Source organism: Poecilia mexicana, unplaced genomic scaffold (genome assembly GCF_051168715.1).
Source record: "Poecilia mexicana isolate PSO_F unplaced genomic scaffold, ASM5116871v1 scaffold_7, whole genome shotgun sequence".
NCBI lineage: Eukaryota > Metazoa > Chordata > Actinopteri > Cyprinodontiformes > Poeciliidae > Poecilia > Poecilia mexicana.
The window spans coordinates 11,425,147-11,445,705 of record NW_028263376.1 but is presented as its reverse complement, the minus strand read 5'-3'; the positions used below and the strand labels follow the sequence as shown (position 1 = coordinate 11,445,705).

The 20,559-nt window shown below is 40.2% G+C and overlaps 1 protein-coding gene across 1 annotated transcript; it reads left to right on the top strand.

Annotated features, from left to right (window-relative positions):
- The first annotated feature begins 13,622 nt into the window (after positions 1-13,622).
- On the top strand, positions 13,623-19,360 carry alx3 (ALX homeobox 3). The gene is made up of 4 exons (XM_014988325.2): positions 13,623-14,028; positions 16,935-17,209; positions 18,418-18,543; positions 18,688-19,360. The coding sequence occupies exons 1-4, from the start codon at positions 13,662-13,664 to the stop codon at positions 19,036-19,038; spliced, it is 1,119 nt and encodes a 372-aa protein (XP_014843811.1). The 5' UTR covers positions 13,623-13,661; the 3' UTR covers positions 19,039-19,360.
- The last annotated feature ends 1,199 nt before the right edge of the window (positions 19,361-20,559 follow it).

Genomic DNA, 20,559 nt, shown 5'->3' with positions numbered 1-20,559 from the left:
AGCACAGGATGGCAGGAGCGTGATGTCTCTTTTAAAGTTTGCTCTTCTTTTGTAAAGCCAAGCCAAAATCCTTCCTGCACAGGAAATAACTCTTTTTATTTCTCAACATGTTTTTGGCAAGCTGATCGGGTAAGCCGACTGAGGTGACAGGAAAGTAAAAGGGAGTATGTTTGAGGTTAGCAGCCACTAAATTTATGATAGATGACAGTAAGCTGCCACTGAAGCCATAAACAGCAGCCGACCTCCTCATGAAACGCGGCTTGTCTGCGGGTTTGATTAACAGTTCTGGGCTCCATAAAGATCCGAGCTCCACAACCATTAGCTGAAATAATTATTGGCATGAACAGTAAAGCATTTCAACCTCTGGATGTTTTGCTCCAAAGTCCTGTCAGTGATAAGCAGGGAGAACAAATGATTGTCTTCATAGCTGAAAGAACAGACGGACTATGAGTCACAAGGCCTTGGCTGGGAGAAATGTTTAATGAAAGATGGCTAAAGATGTCTGTCTGGGAGGCTGTCAGTCTGACTGCATAGGTTTGTAACTGAGTCATCCTCTGGACTTTCTTTGTTGTTTTATCATCCACCTACGTCCATCCTGGACCTTGCATCTCAATAAATCTGCCACTTGCTGCTGTTGGTAACTATAGCACTATTACCACATACAGTAACTCCCTCAAAGTCACATCATACAGCAGGAATCATTCTGAATACTTCTACGTGTGCATCACAAGAGTCGTCTATTTAAAGCTGTGGTGTATTTCTGCACGCAGCCACTAGATGGCACCGTCGGGATCACTGAAGCTTCAGTGTGCGACTTTCAGACGTCATGATAACAGGATTTGATTGGTGTGTCCACAGCATCCAGGCTACTGACACCGGGCTTTGGGTCTCTTGCTACACTGACATCGTGGAAGCAGAGAAGGAAAATTATAAAATGAAGACGTCGTTGTGTCATTGTGTTACGCATTAATACAGTTCAGAGACAAGTCTTCATAACGGTCTGTGGGACATCATGTGTTTCCCTTCCTCATTTGTTCAGCAGGTTTTTAAAGCATAACAGTGGCACCAGAAATTCACATTCTTCCACTTTTATGATAATAATAATAATAATAATAATAATAATAATAATAATAATAATAATAATAATAATAATAAAAAGCTTATGTTTGTGCTTTGTGAACTGGGAGACCATTGACACAAGTGCGTTCACTTCTCCAGAAGGGTCATTCTAATATGTTTAATTAAAAAAAATACTAAAATACCTCACAATGTGTTTCTTTTTCTCTTTGTATTTATGGTATCCATTCTGTGTTGTTGTTCTATTACAGAAAACTAGAGTTAGATTCGGTCTGTAACAAGTCCAACATATTGTCTGTAGACTTTAGAGAGGTTTGTGTCAAAGCAAAAAAAAAAAAAAAAAAAAAACTCTGGGGAAGGATGCAACAAAGGTGAGGCTGTTTTATTTCTATTGCAAGTTTTAAGTAACCAGGCAATTCAAAGTACCACGTATGATTAGAACAAAATAAAACAACAAACAAGGAAAAACAGACACAGCAGGGACAAAATAAGGGAACAGGCAACAGTTCATGATGTTCCAGTTGTTATTGAGCAAAGACAGCTTTTCACAAATATATTCTTAGCTTTGATTTAAAGCTAAAAAGTGTTTCAGCATCTTTGCAGTTTTCTGGAAGTTTGCTCCAGATTAGAAGAGTTTAAAAAGTGAATGTTGCTTCTCCATGTTTGGAGACCTGAGTGGTCTGGAAATGCTGATGCAACATCAATAACAAAAACAGTTCTTTAATGTATTTTGATGCCAAGCCATTCAGCGACTTACAAACTGAGGGCTTTAGGACTGGGGTGATGTGGACTGACTGACATGTTGAGCTACACAGTGATAGAGACATAACTCAATTACAGTTTATCGTCTCTATAACTTCTCTATGGTTTCAAACTTCTACCACCTGGCGTAGGAAGAAATTTGGAACCACCAAAACTCCAGAACATACCGAGGAAAGAGGAAGATGTTTTTGTTCATACATTGTTTCCTTGTGAAGATTGGAGAGCCGTCCAAAATGTCTACCTGTGATATTGCATTTCATCAGTCAGGTCTCTATGGCAGGGACAGACAGGAGTGGATTCAGACAGAAACAGTCTGTCTAAACACACACTAGAGATAATCTGACTAGAAAAGGTACATTTTTCTCAAATTACTGATGAAAAAGCTAAAGTTTATCTTTTTATTCTGAGCTCTGCATGCTGTCTGGAGAAAACAAACTTCTCAACACCTGGCTCATCCCATCCCTACTTTGAAGCAGGCTGGTGGTGGAAGCATCATGCTGTGGAGACTTCTTTGACCAACCAGTTCACATACCAGGTGAGAAATACAGAGCTGGTTGAAGAAAATGTATCTCCTGAGAGCAAAAGGATTCAATCAAAGTAACAAGGGAAGAATATGGATTTATATTGAAAATTGGTTTATTGGTGTATCACATGCTTTAAAAATACTTCAATATATGAAACCTTCCAGGAGAACAGTAAGATGCAACAAGACAGACAATAAACATTATTAGGGTCCAAAAGGAACCCGGTCAAAGCACCATGAACACACCGAGTTCAATAGGACCAGGGGTCTGTTGGACGAACAGAGACTTCTGCTGTCCAACCTTTTCCTTTCAGGTCAAAGGTAAAGTCCTGACCTGAGAGCAACATGCCCCAAATAATTTAACAACAAACAGTGGCCTTCTCTCAGTCAGAGCTTAGACTTTAATGGACCTACTTCTTCTTCATCTACGTCTGAAATTAGGGATAAATGTGTGAACTTAACAAGCAGATTTTTATTCATGATCGTTATTCAATCATTCTTGAAGAAACACACCAACTAAATCCTGCGTCTATGAGTGCAACAGTGGAGTCTAATAAGACTTTATTTACTGTTTGCCCACCATATGTAATTTTCCTGAGTGTTTGAAATCCAAGATCAGTCACAGAAAGTGGGTCCCAGGGCTCCAGGGACACCTAATACCCTGCATGCTCCAGGGCTGGGGAGAAGGGAAAAAAAGGGCACAATTGGATTAGATATGAAAATAGGGTCAGTGTTTGTTTTAATCAGTCTGGTGACACAGGGAGCTCTTGAAAGGAGTGTGTAATGAGAGCATGGAGAGCGAGAAAATCAGAGGAAGAGAAGGAGGGCACTGAAGGAGAAGGAGAGGAGGAGAGGAGGAGAGGAAGAGGGCAGCTGGGGTGATCGGACCCCAGGCAAAGGCTGCGTTACGGACGGCCGGGACCAGAGGGGAGGCTGTCTGGGGGGCGGCCGGTCGCTCAGAGTTCATTGTCAGGTCTCCAAACTGAGGAGGTGCCAGCCATTCCCATTATCCCAGATTCTCTCTGCAGGAGCTTTGGCCAATATGGTTGTGGCCCTAAAAGTTTTTCCACAGCATCAACTTCATCATGTGAAGTTAATGATTTATCTCATTAAGTAAACTGAGATAAAAATCCACATTTTGGAGTGGGCCAGACAAAATACTGACTCGAATCTGATAGAGAATCAGTGAAGGGAGCTAAAGATTAGGGTGATGGCATGGAGGCCTTCCAGCTTGGACGTCATGGTCAAAAATAAATGATAAGTGGAAACTTCCTGAAAGCTGCAATTATAGGAAGATTTTTATTGATTTATTGCCAATGAAGATTTTTTCCTGTCTATTGAAGGAGTTATAAATATGTTCCTATTTATTTATTTTAAGAAATACAAATAAAAACAGATTTTGTTTTTCAAAACTGATATTGTTTTACTGTGTTTTCAGTGATAACTGTCTCATTTTCTGGAAGAGACAAATGCTTTGGTTGAATGAAAACAATTGCAAATGTAAGTCTGACAGAGGAAGGTATAACTCTGTCCTTCATTGTTTGTCAGGAATGCATAAAGAAGACACAAAAGATCTATATATATATATATACATACACATACATACATATATATATATTTTTTTTGAATAATTTATGGACAGTGAAGCAGTGCTTTATAATAGAAAAGCTTTTTTTCACTATTCTGTCATTAATTTTTACATCTGAAATCAAATTTGTGTTTCAATGACGAGCATTCAGATTTTAATTTAATTTATGCTGAACTAGAAAAATACCAATGTGAACATTTTAATGTGTTGCTAATCATCTGTTTCATTAACCTACATTTAGGATTTTGTAAACAGGAGTTTTACTTTTTCACCTAACAACGCTTGGCAATAATTTTCCCTACAACATATATTTGAGTTTAAGGAGACTTTTGATGAGAATTGGCTGAGAGTTTCAAACATCTAGGAGGGGAAACGCTTAAACTCCCTCCTTCAACTTAGTTTATAGACGAGTTGTTTCTCTGTGAGACTCTAAGGGTCAAATGAATCAGAAGTAAGAGTCCTAACTCCTGGATATCCATCAGACTTTCCCGGGTTGCTTGGTGAAACCATCCTTTGGTCGGTAGTGCAAATGTATCTGCTGTGAGGTAGCCCTAAATGAGATTTTCCTGAAACGTGGTGCAGACTTACTCACACCTGTGTGTCATTTATTACAGCGCTTCAAGCTGCATGTGCACACACCACCCCCCTTACTGTCATTACCAAAATCCACAGACTTTACTAGTCCATTGTTAAGTATAAATTAGCTCAGTTAAGCACCACGTTTCATCTGGGGCAGACCAGAGCTCGTTTCACTGAAGGAAAAAGTCCATTTTAGCAGAACCCGAATCCCCAGCAGCGCTCTTTATCTGCTTTAAAGACGTGGACAACATGCTGAAAAAATTACAACTTATGCTTTAGTGCTCTGAGCCCAGAGGTTAGTGTGATGTGTCTGCTGAAAGCTTTTTCCATATCACTGAGAAATCAACTGTGTGCGCTCAGAGGTTTGCAGCTGCTTTCTATTCCTCGATGTGCAGAGTAATTCCAAACAGTTTATTTTCTATCCAGCCACTTCAGCCCCCAAGGTCATTTTGCTTTTTGCTTTTTCTAAACAGCCTGAAAAGCTCAGATGTCCTTTCTGTGTGGAACTCCTCTCAGTCCGATTCGCCATGCTTGTCTGGTTCCACCCAGCAAAGCTGTGTCACTCAGACGGGCCTCTTAAAGCTGCCGGCTCGTCTTATAGATATCCTCATTTTGTCCCGATTAAGATTAAGAATGAGGAGTGAAGGCAAAGCAAAAGAACGAACGCTGGAGAATCCTTCATTTGTAAACACGCAATTATAAAAATGAGAAAGTGAAGCGTGATTCAGATCTTTTGAGGGAAATCAGTCCAGTCACCACAGCAGCAGTAGCTGAAGGAGGGTATTATGTCCAGTGTCTGGGTGGCTGTTCGATGAGGGGAGGGGGTCGCGCTCCGTACCCGTCCCCCTCAGGGCATCGGTAGCAGGATGAGCTGGAGCATCCGCTTGGAGATTGACCCCAGCTATCTCTGTGGAGTTTGGCTTGTACAGCTGTGTCTGATTGGACAGGAACAAAGAGCTGCCCTGCACCAGGGGGTTTGGCATTCAGCGTTCAGGGGAACAAGAGGCCGCGCCACAAATTCAGCCACATCTAAGACGACAATCTGCCCCTCAAATGCCGAGGATGGAGCAAAAATGTATTCCAGCGAGGCAATCCCGGGTAAAATTTAGCTTTTTAATTCCCCCGCTTTTTATTTTGCATGTATCTAATTACAGTATCCGTACAGAAGTATTTGAACCCTGTTTTTTTGTTGTTGTTGTTGTTGCTTTTTTGTCAGCGTCATGTTGTGGGAAAGCTTTTCTTCAGCAGAGATAGCAGCTGAGAGGTGATGGGTGGATGGAGCCACACTCTGGAAGAAAACCTGTTTGATGCTGCACAGATCTTGATGCTGGAGTGAAATTCACCTTCCAGCAGGACAACAACCTTAAACATACAACCTGAGTTACAACTGGAAGGCTCAAGTCAAAGCACTTCCATGATAGCTCAGTCAAAGTCCATGACCCAAATTTAATTTATTATATGTTTACTCATTATAAGGCTTTAAAATGTGTGTTCACTGATGCTCTCTGTCCAATGTCACTGACCCATTTTGGATAGAAACAAGTGTATATACAGACAGTTACTGAAGTAATTAAATTTTTATATTTACATGTATAATTTTATATACTCATATAGAATATTAATTATACTTATCATGCTTAACTGTAAATTAAATCAAATCAAGATTTTTCACTTACAGCCCATGAAAACACAACATTTTACATCAGATCAACAGACGAAACATAATTCAGAAATGTGGGCTTAATGAAAAATATGTTTGATTCCTGACTATAGGTTGTTATTTTCAAAAGGTTCTTTAAATATTAAATTTAGCCTCATCAGGATGCATATTGTAATTCATTAAGTGTGACTGTGCAGGTTGGACTTGCAGTACAACAGATAGATTCAAGGTTTTAAGCCACACATCTGAGATTTTATTTGTGATGCCAGGCATTTTTTTTTCCTTTCACCTCTCAATTATGCATAACATACGTGATAAAATACACTGAATCTGACCAAATGTGAATATGTTCAAGGGGTAAATGTACTTCTGCAAGGTGATGAAAAATATTTGCTCCAAACACAGTAAACTCTGACAGCTCCAACTATAAAATACCAATATTTGAATTTGTATATTATGGGCCCACAATAAGCAACATTTCTATATTAAAATTATTTTCCTTTGCTTAAGTAAGTAAAATACTTGGAAACTTTGTTTAAGACTTTTAACAAGAATAATTTACAAAGTGTATGAAACGTTTAAAAATCAGTTTTCTCCCGTCAAAGAAATTGAAATTATATGTCTTTAGATCAAACTAGAACGGCCCAATTCTATTGAATGATGACATATAGAGCTAATTAAATTAAGCATATTTCGTCGATCGGTTCTCAGTAACGTGCGGTAAATCCGCGATTTTGAACTCAATTCATAAATTACCCACAGGAGAAAGACGATTTTAGAGCAAAACCATAAATAAATACTGACTTATTGCTGCCTTGATATTTTAATATCAAATAAAATGTCGCCGCCATTAGCCTACATCTGTCTCTAAACGTCCATTAATAAAAAGTTTATTCATTCACTCACCGTGCAGCCGCAGCAGCGATGGTGACGTCTGCTGACGCGGCAGGGTTGAAAAAATGAAACCACGATGATCTGTCACTGCAACCGCTTCCTGCATTTTAAGCATCAAACACAAAGTTTTGGAGATTTAAAAAGCACATATATTACATATCTGTAAAAATTAGTTGATACTCGGTGGTTTACAACATGAACAAAACTTTTTTTAAAGAGGTAGTATCATGCTAAATGGAATGTTTTGAGCTTTATATGATGTTAATAATGCTTTTCTCTCATCAAAACAGATGGAGCGTTGCTTTGATTCTTTCATGCATATTTGAGAAACCCTTTAGTCTCACTTTGTCTCACCAGGTACTACCTGGTCCACAACGCTCCTCCTCCTTAGCGCTGACGTCAGCAGCTGAACTTCATGCTGCACAAAGCCTCCATCACCAGTGACTCCCCCGCTCAGCTCCTCCAGACTAGCAGCAGCAGCAGCAATTAAAAAAGACCTGGTGGAACTGTGTGTCTGCTGAAATGACCATACCAGCATCTTCTCAGTTGTTAAAGTAAAGGCTTAATGGAGAAACGTTGTTGTGATGACGTGTTAGAAGCAGCAAGAGCTGCTTAAAGAGACAGAGCCGAATTTCAAGGTGTTAGATTGCAATGTCAATTTATTTTTCTTTTAATATATATGTTTTATTTCTTATATATATGTTTATATACATAAAAGAGGCTATATTTTGTTATAAAAACTGCAGTTAACAGTTACTGGATTGTGCTATAAAATGTCATGTATACTTAATACTGCCCCTTTAAAAAGAAGATAAATATTCTATTGATTTATTAATTAAATAAATCAGCTGTTAAGAATTTTGTGGTTTTCAGCTGTGAAAGCTGCTGTTTACATAAAGTTCATTTATTTATTAAAATATCCTGTTTTTCCATAGCACAAAATAGTAATTAAAAAAAAAAAGAAAACTCCTAAAATTTCCTGACATGCAGTCACCATCTGGACATACTTTCCAAAATTTGGGAGAGAGGGGGAGGTGTGTGTGTGGGGGGGTTTGGACGCCTGTTTTAAACACACGTTTAGATATCGGGTTTATTTATTCATAGCTGGGCCGTGTGTCCGGTGGAGCTGGGCTTAAATCTGCAGCATCCAGATGGTTCTGCTGAGGTACATGTTTACAGATTCCTGCAGATTGTGAGGAAGGAGTGAGGCCAAATGGGCCTGTCCCTCATTAGGTTCGTCGGAACAGGGAGGCATTTATCACGACAGGCTGGAGATCGCTTAAAGTGGTGGGCCTACTTCTGTGTCTGAGCTACTGTGCCGAGCTCATCCGTCACTCTTTAAGCAATGTAAAACTGGCTGAATTGTCCTTTAATGGGCAGCTGGGATGTCGGGGCTTTAGTCTTCTCCTTTATGAGCATTTTCTACTAAAAAATAAGTCAGAAAAAGGCAACGTCTGAACTCTTACCCTGTCGTTCTTGTTCCTACTCACTCTGGATAATTATTACCGGATTATCACTTGTAAATATTTCTCCTTGTTTCTGTTTTATCTTGATTCCAGCAGTCAGAAAACAGCAAGAGAGGCGGCTAACCAACAGAGAGCGAATGATGGATGGACCACAGACAAACAGCTTTCACATGTGCAACAAGGAATACTGCAGATGCTGTCATTGCAGAGTCAAACATTAGGGTCTTTGAGTGTAAAAAATACTCTCTGGTGGGCTCATCCGAACGCATGTTTTGACTCTTCCTTGGTAGAAGAAAGGACAAACTTCTATTTTTCCAAAACTCGGTTGAATAAATATCTTTATTCGAGGACATTTTGAGGAAAAGTCTTTGTCTGCTCATTAGGAGACTGTGGCCAGCCTGTCCCCTGGTGTGCTGCGGCTGGGGATCCCAACACTCTCTGGGCTGTGCAGCGACGCCTCGCAAGAGGTCAGACAGGGGACAGCCACCCCACTTCCTATCTCACTTCCAGCAGACCGCAGCAAGCTTCCCAGAATGCACCTCGCCCGGCCGTCCGACCCCGAGGTCGGCAGCTGTCAATCACGGCCTCAGCTGAATCTGCAGCTTCTGGCCATGCACCGGAGGCTGTGAGGGAGGCCTCTGAAAGGAGCACTGCCTCTACATATGGGATCATCTCTGTGCATTCATGGCCCAGTAATTAAATTAGCTATCCTTCTCCTATTCTAATACAAACCTCAGGTTGAATCGCCACCCTGTACGTGAGGGGAAAGGCCCCAGGCGGTGACAGCCAGACGAAGAAGTTCAGAGCGGTTCCTTGTTTGAGCAGCCTGTCCTGTGCTGGTATTCATCTGGCGGAGCAGACTTTATAACTTCTTCCTCCAGCCGCTTGTTTTGAGATCTCCCCAATTCTCACCATAAAAGGTTGGATCCTTCCACTTCATTCGGCGACTCAAATCCTTCTTCCCTTCGTTAAGGTTTTCTGGCTCATCCTCATCTTTTTGAAAAGCAGAAACAGTTCTGGTCAGATGTTTTCAAACTCTCGTGATGGGAATAAGTCACAAATTATTGTTTTCTTATTTGGTTTTGCCCCCTTCAATGATATAATCCTAAAAACAACTTCAATGAATTTTAAAAACAAGACTTTATGTGCAAATCTGAGTTTTTGTAAAAAAAAAAAAAAAAAAAAAATCTTCTAAATCTGCACAGAGTTAAGAGCAGACATACACACATATATTCCCTTCCCATCTTAAAGACGGTAAAAAATTGGATTGCTTGACTCAATATGCTCACAGCTGAATGATGCAAACAGGAATAAGACAGATATTGCATTCTCAATTTGTGGACTAATTTATTAGTACATCTATTACTCAGATGGGGCATTGAAAATGAGTTTTAAACAGGCCTCACTTTTCATCATTAGAGTGTTTCTGATACAGTTAAATCACTCCACTGCACAGTCTCTTAAGCTTCTCTGCAGGAAAGAAGAAATATGTTAGTAAATGTAAATGTGTAATTAAATATTGTTTATTACCTGAAATGACAAACCTAAAATGATAAATAACCTCAAAAGTATATTTGTCAGACGTTTCTTGTTTTAATAGATCACCGGTAGAATAAATCAACAATCCCAGTTTATATTTTTTGATGCACAGCCAACTTTAATTTTGGACAGTTTATCAACTTTCTCTGGCCTGATCTGAGAAAATCCTTCTGCTTTCATGATCCAGATGTACAGCGGCTGGATACCACTAATAAAGGTCTGAGTATTTGAATTGATGGCATTAATACACCATCTTGGCTGCAGATTCAGATCAGAAAAAGATTCATGTGAATTTGTGACAGTCTCTTTGGGAGTTGTGAGAAACACTTCAACCATTAACAATAAACTGGCATGAAGGCAGCCTTTATGCAGCATAATCCATAAACATTCGATGGAGTTGACGGGAGGATAATTCCTGAATCGTAACGTTAGCCTTCTTCATGCCTTCCGAAACAAGCTTTGCGGTCGTCGTTTCGTCGGATCGCCCAACGGTTCCACCATCTAACTCGAGATTTAGAAGCAAAGTTAAAGAATTTGAAGTAATTTCTGTTCATTCATTAATCCACTCAAGTTGTGTGAAGTTCCTGTATCACTGTTAATGAGAAAGACTGTCAGCATGATGCTCCCGCCACCCTAAAAGTTTCCTCTAAAAACTATGAAAGTTGGAGGATCTTTCAGTCGAGTTTAAGTGAAACTGGTTCACCTCTCTATCGTAAGTTTGAGCTTTTGTGTCTCATGGATTCTTCTCAGATATGGCAGCCAAATGTTTGAGAGTATGTAAAATTCTGACCTGCACTGCACTTGTGTGCTGCAGATGGAGGGTGCCAGGTGTCCCATAGCTCCTCTTTAGCCTGAGGGCTGCATGTCGAGCAGTGAGAGTGCGGGGGTCACCTTTCTCCATGGTGTCTGTGCCCAGAACCGCTGCTGCTGGAGGAGGAAGAGAAGGAGTAGGAGGAGGAGGAGGAAGGGGAACTGGGACTCTGAACAGGCTGAACTGATTTCCTGTGCAGGGTCATACCCAGGACAAGCTGGATGAACATGGGTTTAGGGGCACCGGAAGCGCGAGAGTGACACAGTGTTGACACTGTTTATCTGGCGTTTTCCTGGCTAAACCTGTCACCTGCACACATCACAGGCGGAGATCACACAAAGGCCCCGCTTTATTTTATCAAGGATCCTTGTTTCAGTTAACCTAAACATGCATTTTAGACCTGGGCTTTTCGACGCAGCAATAGTTGTTCTATATTGTAGTTAATTAATCCACAACATGCACAAATCTGACTGGAATCTTTTGCAAGAGATCAACTCATCCATCTGCACATCTTGTGAATAATCAATGTTAGTAGAAAGCAAGTCACCTGCTGCAGCTCAGATCATAGCTGATCTTCTGGGTTTTTTTTTTTTTTTACAAAGCACCGGGCTGAGTTTGAGGTTTAAGAGAGCTTGTACTGCCTCAGGCGGCAGAAGGGGAGAGAAAACTTTTCTCATGCATGTTTAAAGCTCTACTCACCTCTGCAAGTTCCTCGCAATAAGGAGCACATTCAAGGAAAATGTGAAACTTTGAAAACAAATTCCATCAAATTTAAATTCCATCGACCAAAAACTGGAAACTTTTATCAGGAGCAGAAAAATCTAACAATGTGTTTGTTCTCGAGCAGTTTTACCTCACGTATCTGAATGGGGGTGGGGGGTGAAAAAGAAAATGAACTTGCCTCTCCAAGCAAATGGACCTCATGTTTATCCACTTGTCCATCATCTGAGCAGCGCGCGGCCTCGGGGATCCAGAGAGACTTTGAGATGCCCCCCAAAAAACTGACGGTGCTGCGTCTGAAGCCTGTGAGTGCAGCGTGTTTGGATGAGGTCCGTCTAGATCTGAGATAACTCGTCGGAATCAACAGCTCTTTCTTCTAACGCTGAGTCTCAGTGTGTTCACGCTGGAGCTGGATGGGGAGGAAGAATTACACATCTTCTGCCACGGCCTTGAACAAATTTTGCCGTTATGCTTTTGTTTCTGTTGTTTAGGAAACTTTAACTTTCTTCGCTCGCATAAGAAACAAACAAAAACAGCGGACTAAGCAAACTTAAAATTTCACTTCAGGCTGGAGTTAATATGATCCTCATATTAATGTTTTGCTATTTCAGTCTGTCTTCAGACTCATTTATTATGACAGATCAAGAGTTTAAGTGTTTGAGTGAGAATCACTATAAAGAACTGCAGCTACTCCTGAAATATATTGTTTCTCATTTATTCTGCCTTATCTTAACAACAGCAGCTTCAACCAGGTGTGTTTTTTTTTATACAATAGTGGGTTATTAACAGCATACATCATAAAACCATAACTTTTAAACATCATAAAAAATTACGTCAGTTTAACTTTAAATCCTTCTTTTCATTAAATTTTATATATTTTGCCATTTTTAAATGTTCTGGTACTTATTGAAAATTTTAATACTGGAATATCTTTTTACTTTTTAAAAGAGAAATTATCTACTTTATTTTACTATATAACAAATAATAATGAATAATAATAATAATAAAAATAATAATAACAATAGGCTTGACTCTAACATAAATATTTAATTATTATTTGACAGACAATTCCTTAAGAAAAGACGCATCATAATTTATCGTTCAGATAATTAAGACTTTAACAGGCGTTTTTTTAAAAATATAATTTTTTACAAATCATCGCCCGCTAGAGAAACAATTTTGTGTTTTTTCCCAGTTATTTAAATTGTATAGTTTTTTCTTGTATATTTTGTTACTTTTGTCACATATTAAAAAAATAAAAAACCTTAAAAACGAAACCCCGATCAAATCTTAACCAGCGATAAATCGTCAATAAATGAAACAAGCAAAACTGTGTTCAGCGGTTATAAGGGTTTGATTGCTGTAATGACAAGAAATGTACATATAAAAACAATCAATTTCCTATTTGAAAGAGTTATTAATAAAACAAATAAATTGTGTAGATAAATGGCAAGTCCTTTAACGTTGTCCTGTATGTTTTGACAGATGCCTGGCCGAATTGAACTTTATTCGTGTTTTAATCTGAATCTTCGGTGTTTTTCCGACGAAGGCCCCGGCGCGGCTTTCTACAACACACGAATATGAGCTGAATTTTACAGCCGCCTAAAACATTTCATTTTGACAGAAAAAATCGGATATATATTAAAAAAACACCTTGTTCTTTGTGAAAATATGGAGTTGAAGGAATTAGAAAGAGAAGCGAAAAGTAGATGGAATGAAGGAAAACAAACGGCGAGGCTGCAGCTCAATAACATCAATCAACATCAATGAAATGGTTAATTAGACGGACAGAAACCGCCGTGATTACATTTTTGGCGGATTATATCAGACTACCGGACACCAACACACACACACAAACCTATCTCACACATCAACCCTTCAGTGGACGTTTCACGGCTCTTTGTTTCTGATCTGTTTAATCCCACCCACTTGACTTGAACACAGAAGAGAGAGAGAGAGAGAAAAAACGTGAAAATCCCTCACTGTGCCCAGGCCGCCAGCGCCCAGTCGCTGTTGTCTCAACTGCCTACTGGACGAGAACCATGGAGACGGAGAGCTGTTTGCCTTTCTCCGCCCAGAGCGGCGGGAGGACACCGGCCAACTCTCCGGGACTCGAGCGCGGCGGCGGCGGCAGTGGTTCCGGCTCCTTTCTCCCCTGCGACGAGCTACAGAAACCCTCCCATCATCCTGCTCCCCATCCCGCTGTGGCGTCGCTTCCTCACCGTCTCGGCCTGCGCGGGGACCTGTACACAGCCGCCTCCATGGGCAGGTTTGGAGATGCTGCGGACTTTACGCACAGCTCTGCGGCCGCGTCTCCTCCCAAACATGGCAAGTTTCTGGACAGTTTAAACCCGGAGCACAAAGCGCTGATCAGCGACAAAGCGGCGTTTTATGAAAGCAGCTCAGACGGTGAGTTAAAAGCAAACATAAGCGTAATAATTATATTGAGAGGGAAGTAATTGCACGATTGCAGACTTATTCTACTAAATCTTCTCAGGACGCGTTTAAGCTCACACCGAAATGTAGTTGGAAGTGGAGAGGATGGCGAGTGGAAAACATTTACAAATATTGCATCATTTTGCGTCAACGGCCTCACAATTAAAAGTTATGTTTCTGTTTCTCGTGCAACTAATGATTTTGTTTGATGTTTGATTCATGAGCGTAATTAAATCAACATTCAGGTTTATGGTTAAGTAACTCGCCGCTTCCCATTCATCAGCGTCTTTTGCACAATTTTCCTGTTTTAAAAAAATAAAACAGATCACAGAACTGTGCTCAACTGCATCGAAATATAATGTTAAATGCTTTGTGTTAAATCGAAGCCTGTGTAAATGTTTCATTTCGCTTTGTTTATTAGTTCCGATGGATTTTGCAAAGCAGTAGAGGACATCTTCGTTGAAAAAATCTTTGTAAAATCTGGATTCGGAATAATGTAGAATGTGTTTATATAAAAACGGAGATTTCTATAATATTTCAGGTGATGATCAGTGCGCTCTGAGACTAAACTCTAATATTTCTGTTAGATCCTGTTTGGTTTAGGAGGCTGCTGTCCTTCCAAGTGTTTGTGACCTATCGGGAAACTCTCTTTGTTCACCGAAATAATTTGTTACTAAACTATTGTTTAAAAAAATACTTCTGTTTTTGTTTGGACTTGCTTAGATTGTCTCCGGTGTAAATGCTGCTGTGGCTCAGCCTCTCCAAGTCACCTCAATCAAAAACAATAAGATATTCCAAAAGATTTGTTTTCATTTATCTTTAAATGATTTATTTATTTTAATGGCACTTTATTTTTATTTTACTTTAGGATAGCAATTATTTCTAGTTTATGTGTCATTTAATTTTTTATTTTTGCATTTGCCTGTCTAGATTGTTGTAGGCGACTGTATTCCTTTTTATTTTTATTAACACACATTAAAATAAAAAGTACCCAAGTAATTTTGTTTATTTTATAATTTATACTTAGTGTTTCAATGAGAAATACACTTTTTTTTTAATCTTATTCCATATTGACACATTTAAATGTAATAAAACATATTTACGCTTAATAATTTTAAAAATTTATCTGCAAAATCAATTGATTTTGTGTAAAAATACCCAAAACTTCAAACTTAAAAATTGTGTGAGTTAACACCTGTCAATAGTGGAATCCTATCTTTATATAGGATTTATTTTAAATATGAAAAGTTCCTTCAGTTACTGTAAAAGTTGCAAGAACTATGCCCAAAAAAATCTGATCACAGTAAATATATATGGAGAGGTCGACTTCTTCAGTCCTGATGGATCCCATCCATCCTCCTGCTAAGGGCTCGATACGCCTTGCTTTTGCTTTTGGAGATACTCCCTCTGCGCCGTACGTTGCATATGATATGGATCTTTAGTTTCGCCCACGGAGGCCGAGCGGATGTGAGTTCTTGACAGGCTAAAAGCTGCTCAATGCCCTGCGGCCCATGTTTGCGGCTGAGAACATTTTCAGTTTGCGGCGTAAGGTCGGATCTAATGGACATGAGGAAATTAATGTTGCAGTCCGCAGCATTTTGCGTTAGGCCTTACATTATAGTAGGAGAAAAGCAGAGTAGAAGAGTCAGCATGCCCCCAGTGAGTGGGTGGCTGCAAATAGATGGAGTAGTTCACTTCTGGACTGAAGGGTTAAACGTAATGAAAACAGACAACAACATCCAAACACTGCAGGAGGGGAGCTACCCTGTTCTTGCTCTGACAACAGGAAGCAAAATTAAGCCTTCACATTTCCTACATGACCCAATGAGGAGGGAAAAACACACTTTAATTCAAAAGTTCTTTGTCATTATATATGTATGTAAAGCAAAGTTATGCTTCTGTTTTTCCTGCAACAGTCACACGTCCTTTTCAGTGCTCTCACCTTCAGCTGTGATGCTGCTCTTCAATTGAATTCAAGCCAACTGCCTGTTTATCGCCTAAATACAGTTTGTCTGCTCTGATCAAATTAAATCAGAATTAGCGTTGCTTGTGTTTCTAGTTTTCCTCGGGAGTCTCAGACTGATTATTTTTGGCTGTTTGAATTCGTAAACCAAAGTGAGAAACAAGCAAACATCAGCAGCTCTCATTTAAACCATGTGAAGAAGCTGCTCTAAATGATTTTTGGCTTATTGGTGTCAACTTTTTAAAGAGCTTATAAGAAAGAAGTACTTAAAACCTTGTAAGTTCCCATGGTAACTTGAAAGTTAAAACCAGAGCAAGGTGAAACAGCTAAAAAAAAAAAAATATTTCAGAGGAGAGTGAAAATTGTTGCATTTAGTGGATCATATTAGTTAAAAAAATATTCTCAGACTCACAGAGTTTACAAAACATTCACAACAAAACAGAAACAGTTTAAGACCATCGTGAATAAAAGAGTGAACACATTTAAAGGATTAACAGACAAATGATTACATTTCAAAATGTAGCCTTATAAGCATTTAGTGACGATACTAAATGCTGTTTAGCTTCGTGTTTTCATCTGTCAGATTTAACATCGAGCTTTCTGACTTGAAGTGCAAAGGTCCATCTAGGTCACCGATAAACTTTCTGCTCCACATGTCTGTAAAATAAACTTTAATTTGGTTATGGCAGTTAAAATAATCTATCAATTTTTAAGATTGAGCTTGGCTTCAAAATGTTCAGGAGGGCAAGGAGTCGATTGAAGGCCAAATTAAACACTTAAACACTGAGCTGCAGTCCAACTTGAGTCAAAATCTTTCAAAAGTTTGACTAAAGTAAGCATGGCGCCCAAACACAAACCAAGTTCAATCCTGAAAGAGAACTTCAGTGACTCAGCTTTTCCTCTGTGTGCTCCTCAGTCAGAGAGAAAGGCGCTCTAAAAGCCATGGTCTACCCTGGGATCGGCCCAGACTGCTGCGGCAAGCTGAAGGAGCAGAGCGGCGGCCTGCAGGGCGACTCCATCGCTGACACCATAGACTTATCAGGGAAAAGCAAGAAGCGGCGCAACCGGACCACCTTCAGCACCTTCCAGCTGGAGGAGCTGGAGAAAGTGTTTCAGAAGACGCACTACCCCGATGTGTACGCCCGCGAGCAGCTGGCGCTGAGGACGGAGCTCACCGAGGCCCGGGTTCAGGTGTGTGCGTCACACCTTTAACCTTGTGTTTAAGAACTTAATAGGAATTAAAGTTATGCATCCTAAAGATTTGCTGGTTTTGACCAACTTCTTTTATTACAGTCGGTGCCTTTAGAAGTGCCTTAAATATGCTTCACATCTTGACAGGCTACAATCATAAACCTTAATGAGTATTTTTTTTTTGGCATGGCTTCATTTTTTATTGGTAAATAATATTTTGAAGAGCGTAGCAAGTATTGTTTAACCAAATTTATTCTCTAGTGAAATTCAGTGCAACAAAATGCCTCTGCTAGTCGTCTAATTTGTAAAAATTGAGCCAATTTTTGATCAACAACTTGACTGTCCACCTAAACTGACCAGCCTACATTAATCAGTGATCCTCAAGGTCCGTGGTACCTATGAAGGAACTCCAAAGATCCAGAGCTCAGCTGGGAAAATCTGTAGACTGAGCAACAATTTGTGCGTCTAGTAAGAAAAAGTTGTAGCTGAAAAAGCCAAAATAAAACTGATTTGCAGTTTGCCATAAGAAATGTAGACACAGCAAACATGTGGATGAAGAAACTTTGATCAGATTAAGTTAAAAATAATTTTTTGGCCCATTTGCAAAGAGCAATGTGTGGCAGAAAACCAACACTTACAGAATCCACATTGTGAAACATGGTGGAGGCATCATTATCCTGTTGGAAAGCTTTTTTTCTTTTGGTGCATAAACGGAAGCTTGTCCGAGTTCACTGGAAGATAAATAAAGTTAAATGTAAAATTCAAAATGCTATGTTGTAGATCACAAATCGATAATGAAACACGGAGGAGGCCTCTTCATGTAATATGGAGGATTTTCTTCACCTTGGACAGGAAAGATGTGTCCAGATGTAAATCCAATGGGGAATTTTGGGCAAAACATGGAATCCTGATGCTCAAGGATATTCTCCCCTAAAAATGTTAAATGGTGTTCAAGGAACAATAGGCAAATATTTTAGTCTGTAGATTTGAAGCAGACATTGCAGTGAGTAAAAAAACTAGTGCTTTATTTTAACTTTTTAAATAAAATAATAATCCACTTCCCAATTAAACGCACCATTGTGTTGGTTTGTCTCATTAAATCCACATAAAATCCAGTTAAGTTTGTGGTTGTAACTTTACGACACACTCAAGTAGTACGGATATTTCTGCAAGGCACCTTATTTATTGTTTTTCTCTTTGATTCAAAGGTGTGGTTCCAAAACCGTCGAGCCAAATGGAGGAAACGGGAACGCTACGGAAAGATCCAGGATGTTCGCAACCACTTTGCAGCGTCTTACGATATTTCTCTTCTCCCTCGTCACGATGCATATCAGGTGGGTTACTCCAAAATCCGACAAGTTACTCCACAGGAAATCTGACTCGTTTCCAATCATGCTTTCAGAGCTTTTCACTCTATATGAAGGCTTTACACTTTTTCTTTCCATCAAGTTTCCCATCCTAAATCTGTCATCATCCAGATGCAGGGCAATCTGTGGCCAGGCACCGCTTCAGCTGCGGGGGGCAGTTCAGGTGCCGCCTGCGTCCTAGGAGCCGACTCCATCCCATCGTCCTGCATGAGTCCATATCCTCACCCCCACAGCAACTTGCAGGGCTTCATGAGCATGCCTGCCTCCCCCAGCCACCCGCACCACCACCACCACCCGCCTCACCACCACGGCATCAACGGCCTCTACTCCCTCCACAGCTTCCCAGGAGGCCTCGGCCCGCCCGCCATCGAGGGGCCGGAGAGCGACTACAAACCAACGGGTTTGGTGGCGCTGCGAATGAAAGCCAAAGAGCCGGGCAGCATCATCTCCTGGCCCACATGACCACCAGTGGTCCCCTTAACACACTGACTGAGCCAAAGCACACACAGCCACAGAAAGACACACCGCCCGCATGTTTCACTCATGCCGTTCTCACAGAACACCGTTGGAAAAGTGGATGGAAATTCGGAAACGCCGACGCCTGTTTTGTCACCAGTTTCAGTTTCTTGTTACAGTAATGGGATAAAAGAAGAAGAAGTTATTTAAGCATGTAAAAAAAACCTGTAAGTATCATATTAATCAGTGATGATTAGAAATAAAGTCCTCCATTTACATGTGCCGTCTGGCAGGATGCAATTTTTGGTTTGAGACAAGACAAAAAACCGAATCGGCTGGAATCGGTTCAGCCTCAACGCGGCTCTTTTGTTTGGGAGAAATGTGGTTGTGAGACAGAAATGCTTTACAGGGTGAGTTTACCATAAACACGAGGATTTCTGCTCTGCGGGACGTTATTGCTCTGGTGCACACTGTGACTTAGTTTATTAGAGGAAAACGAAAGCCAGCTACTACATGACACTATTGGGAATGAATCTTCACTCGTGGCTGCACATGTACTTACGCAGCTATTTGTCTTGTTTTTAACACAACTAATTATTGTGGCAATCTGAGTCATAGTTTCACGGAGAAAGTTTAATTTGGTACATGTTTCTCCTGCAACCAAACCATCTGCTTCTCTGTTTTTTTCCCCTCATCTTTCAGAGGAAAAACAGGCCGTCTCATGTGACATATTTTGCATTGCAATATCTCCTTTTTTGTTCTCTGCCCTAAACATTTCACTTTGCTGCCAAGTAAACATAGAATTGTATTGTACCATCCCATCTGGCTTAAATTGCTAAATACCAACATATTTGTGTCAGATGGGCAAACATGTCAGTCTTTTTGGAGGACTGAGAGCACAAGCTGAGCTGTGGAAGGAAATATATATATATATATTTCACTGGTGGACTGAAGTCCTCTAAGGAATGGAGATGGCTAAGAGAAATACTGGGTTTATTCTTTGCCTGCCTCACTGTGACTAGAACGCTCAGGGCAGATTATCTGATATTCCCTCGCTCCCTCTGCCAGGTTTCGTTCAGGCTCTGTAACATGTGGTTCCAATTGAAGAATGCACAAAGCCGTCAGAAACACTTTCCACACCCACAGCCACGAATTCCAGCCAGGCCGTGGGAGACGACTGCTGGCGCGCAGTGACATGGCGCTCTGCGGCTGCGTCCCAGGATAAGTGAAGATAAGGAGAGAAGGGACCACAGAGGTGGCCGTCTTCTGGAGACATGAAGAAATAGAGAATGATGATATGTTTTTAATTACATATATCCTTGAGCAACAGGAATATTTTCGATGGCCTTTAGGATTAGCAAAAATGACTTAAACGTGATTAATAAAAGCTACAAGGCAGAAGGAAAGTAGGAGCTCTACTCCTTCAGTTGACATTCTTACAATAATATTTTCATTTTCTTTCAACTTTTTCACATATTGTCATGCAACAACTACAAATTTCATTGGGTGTTATTGATATTTGATATG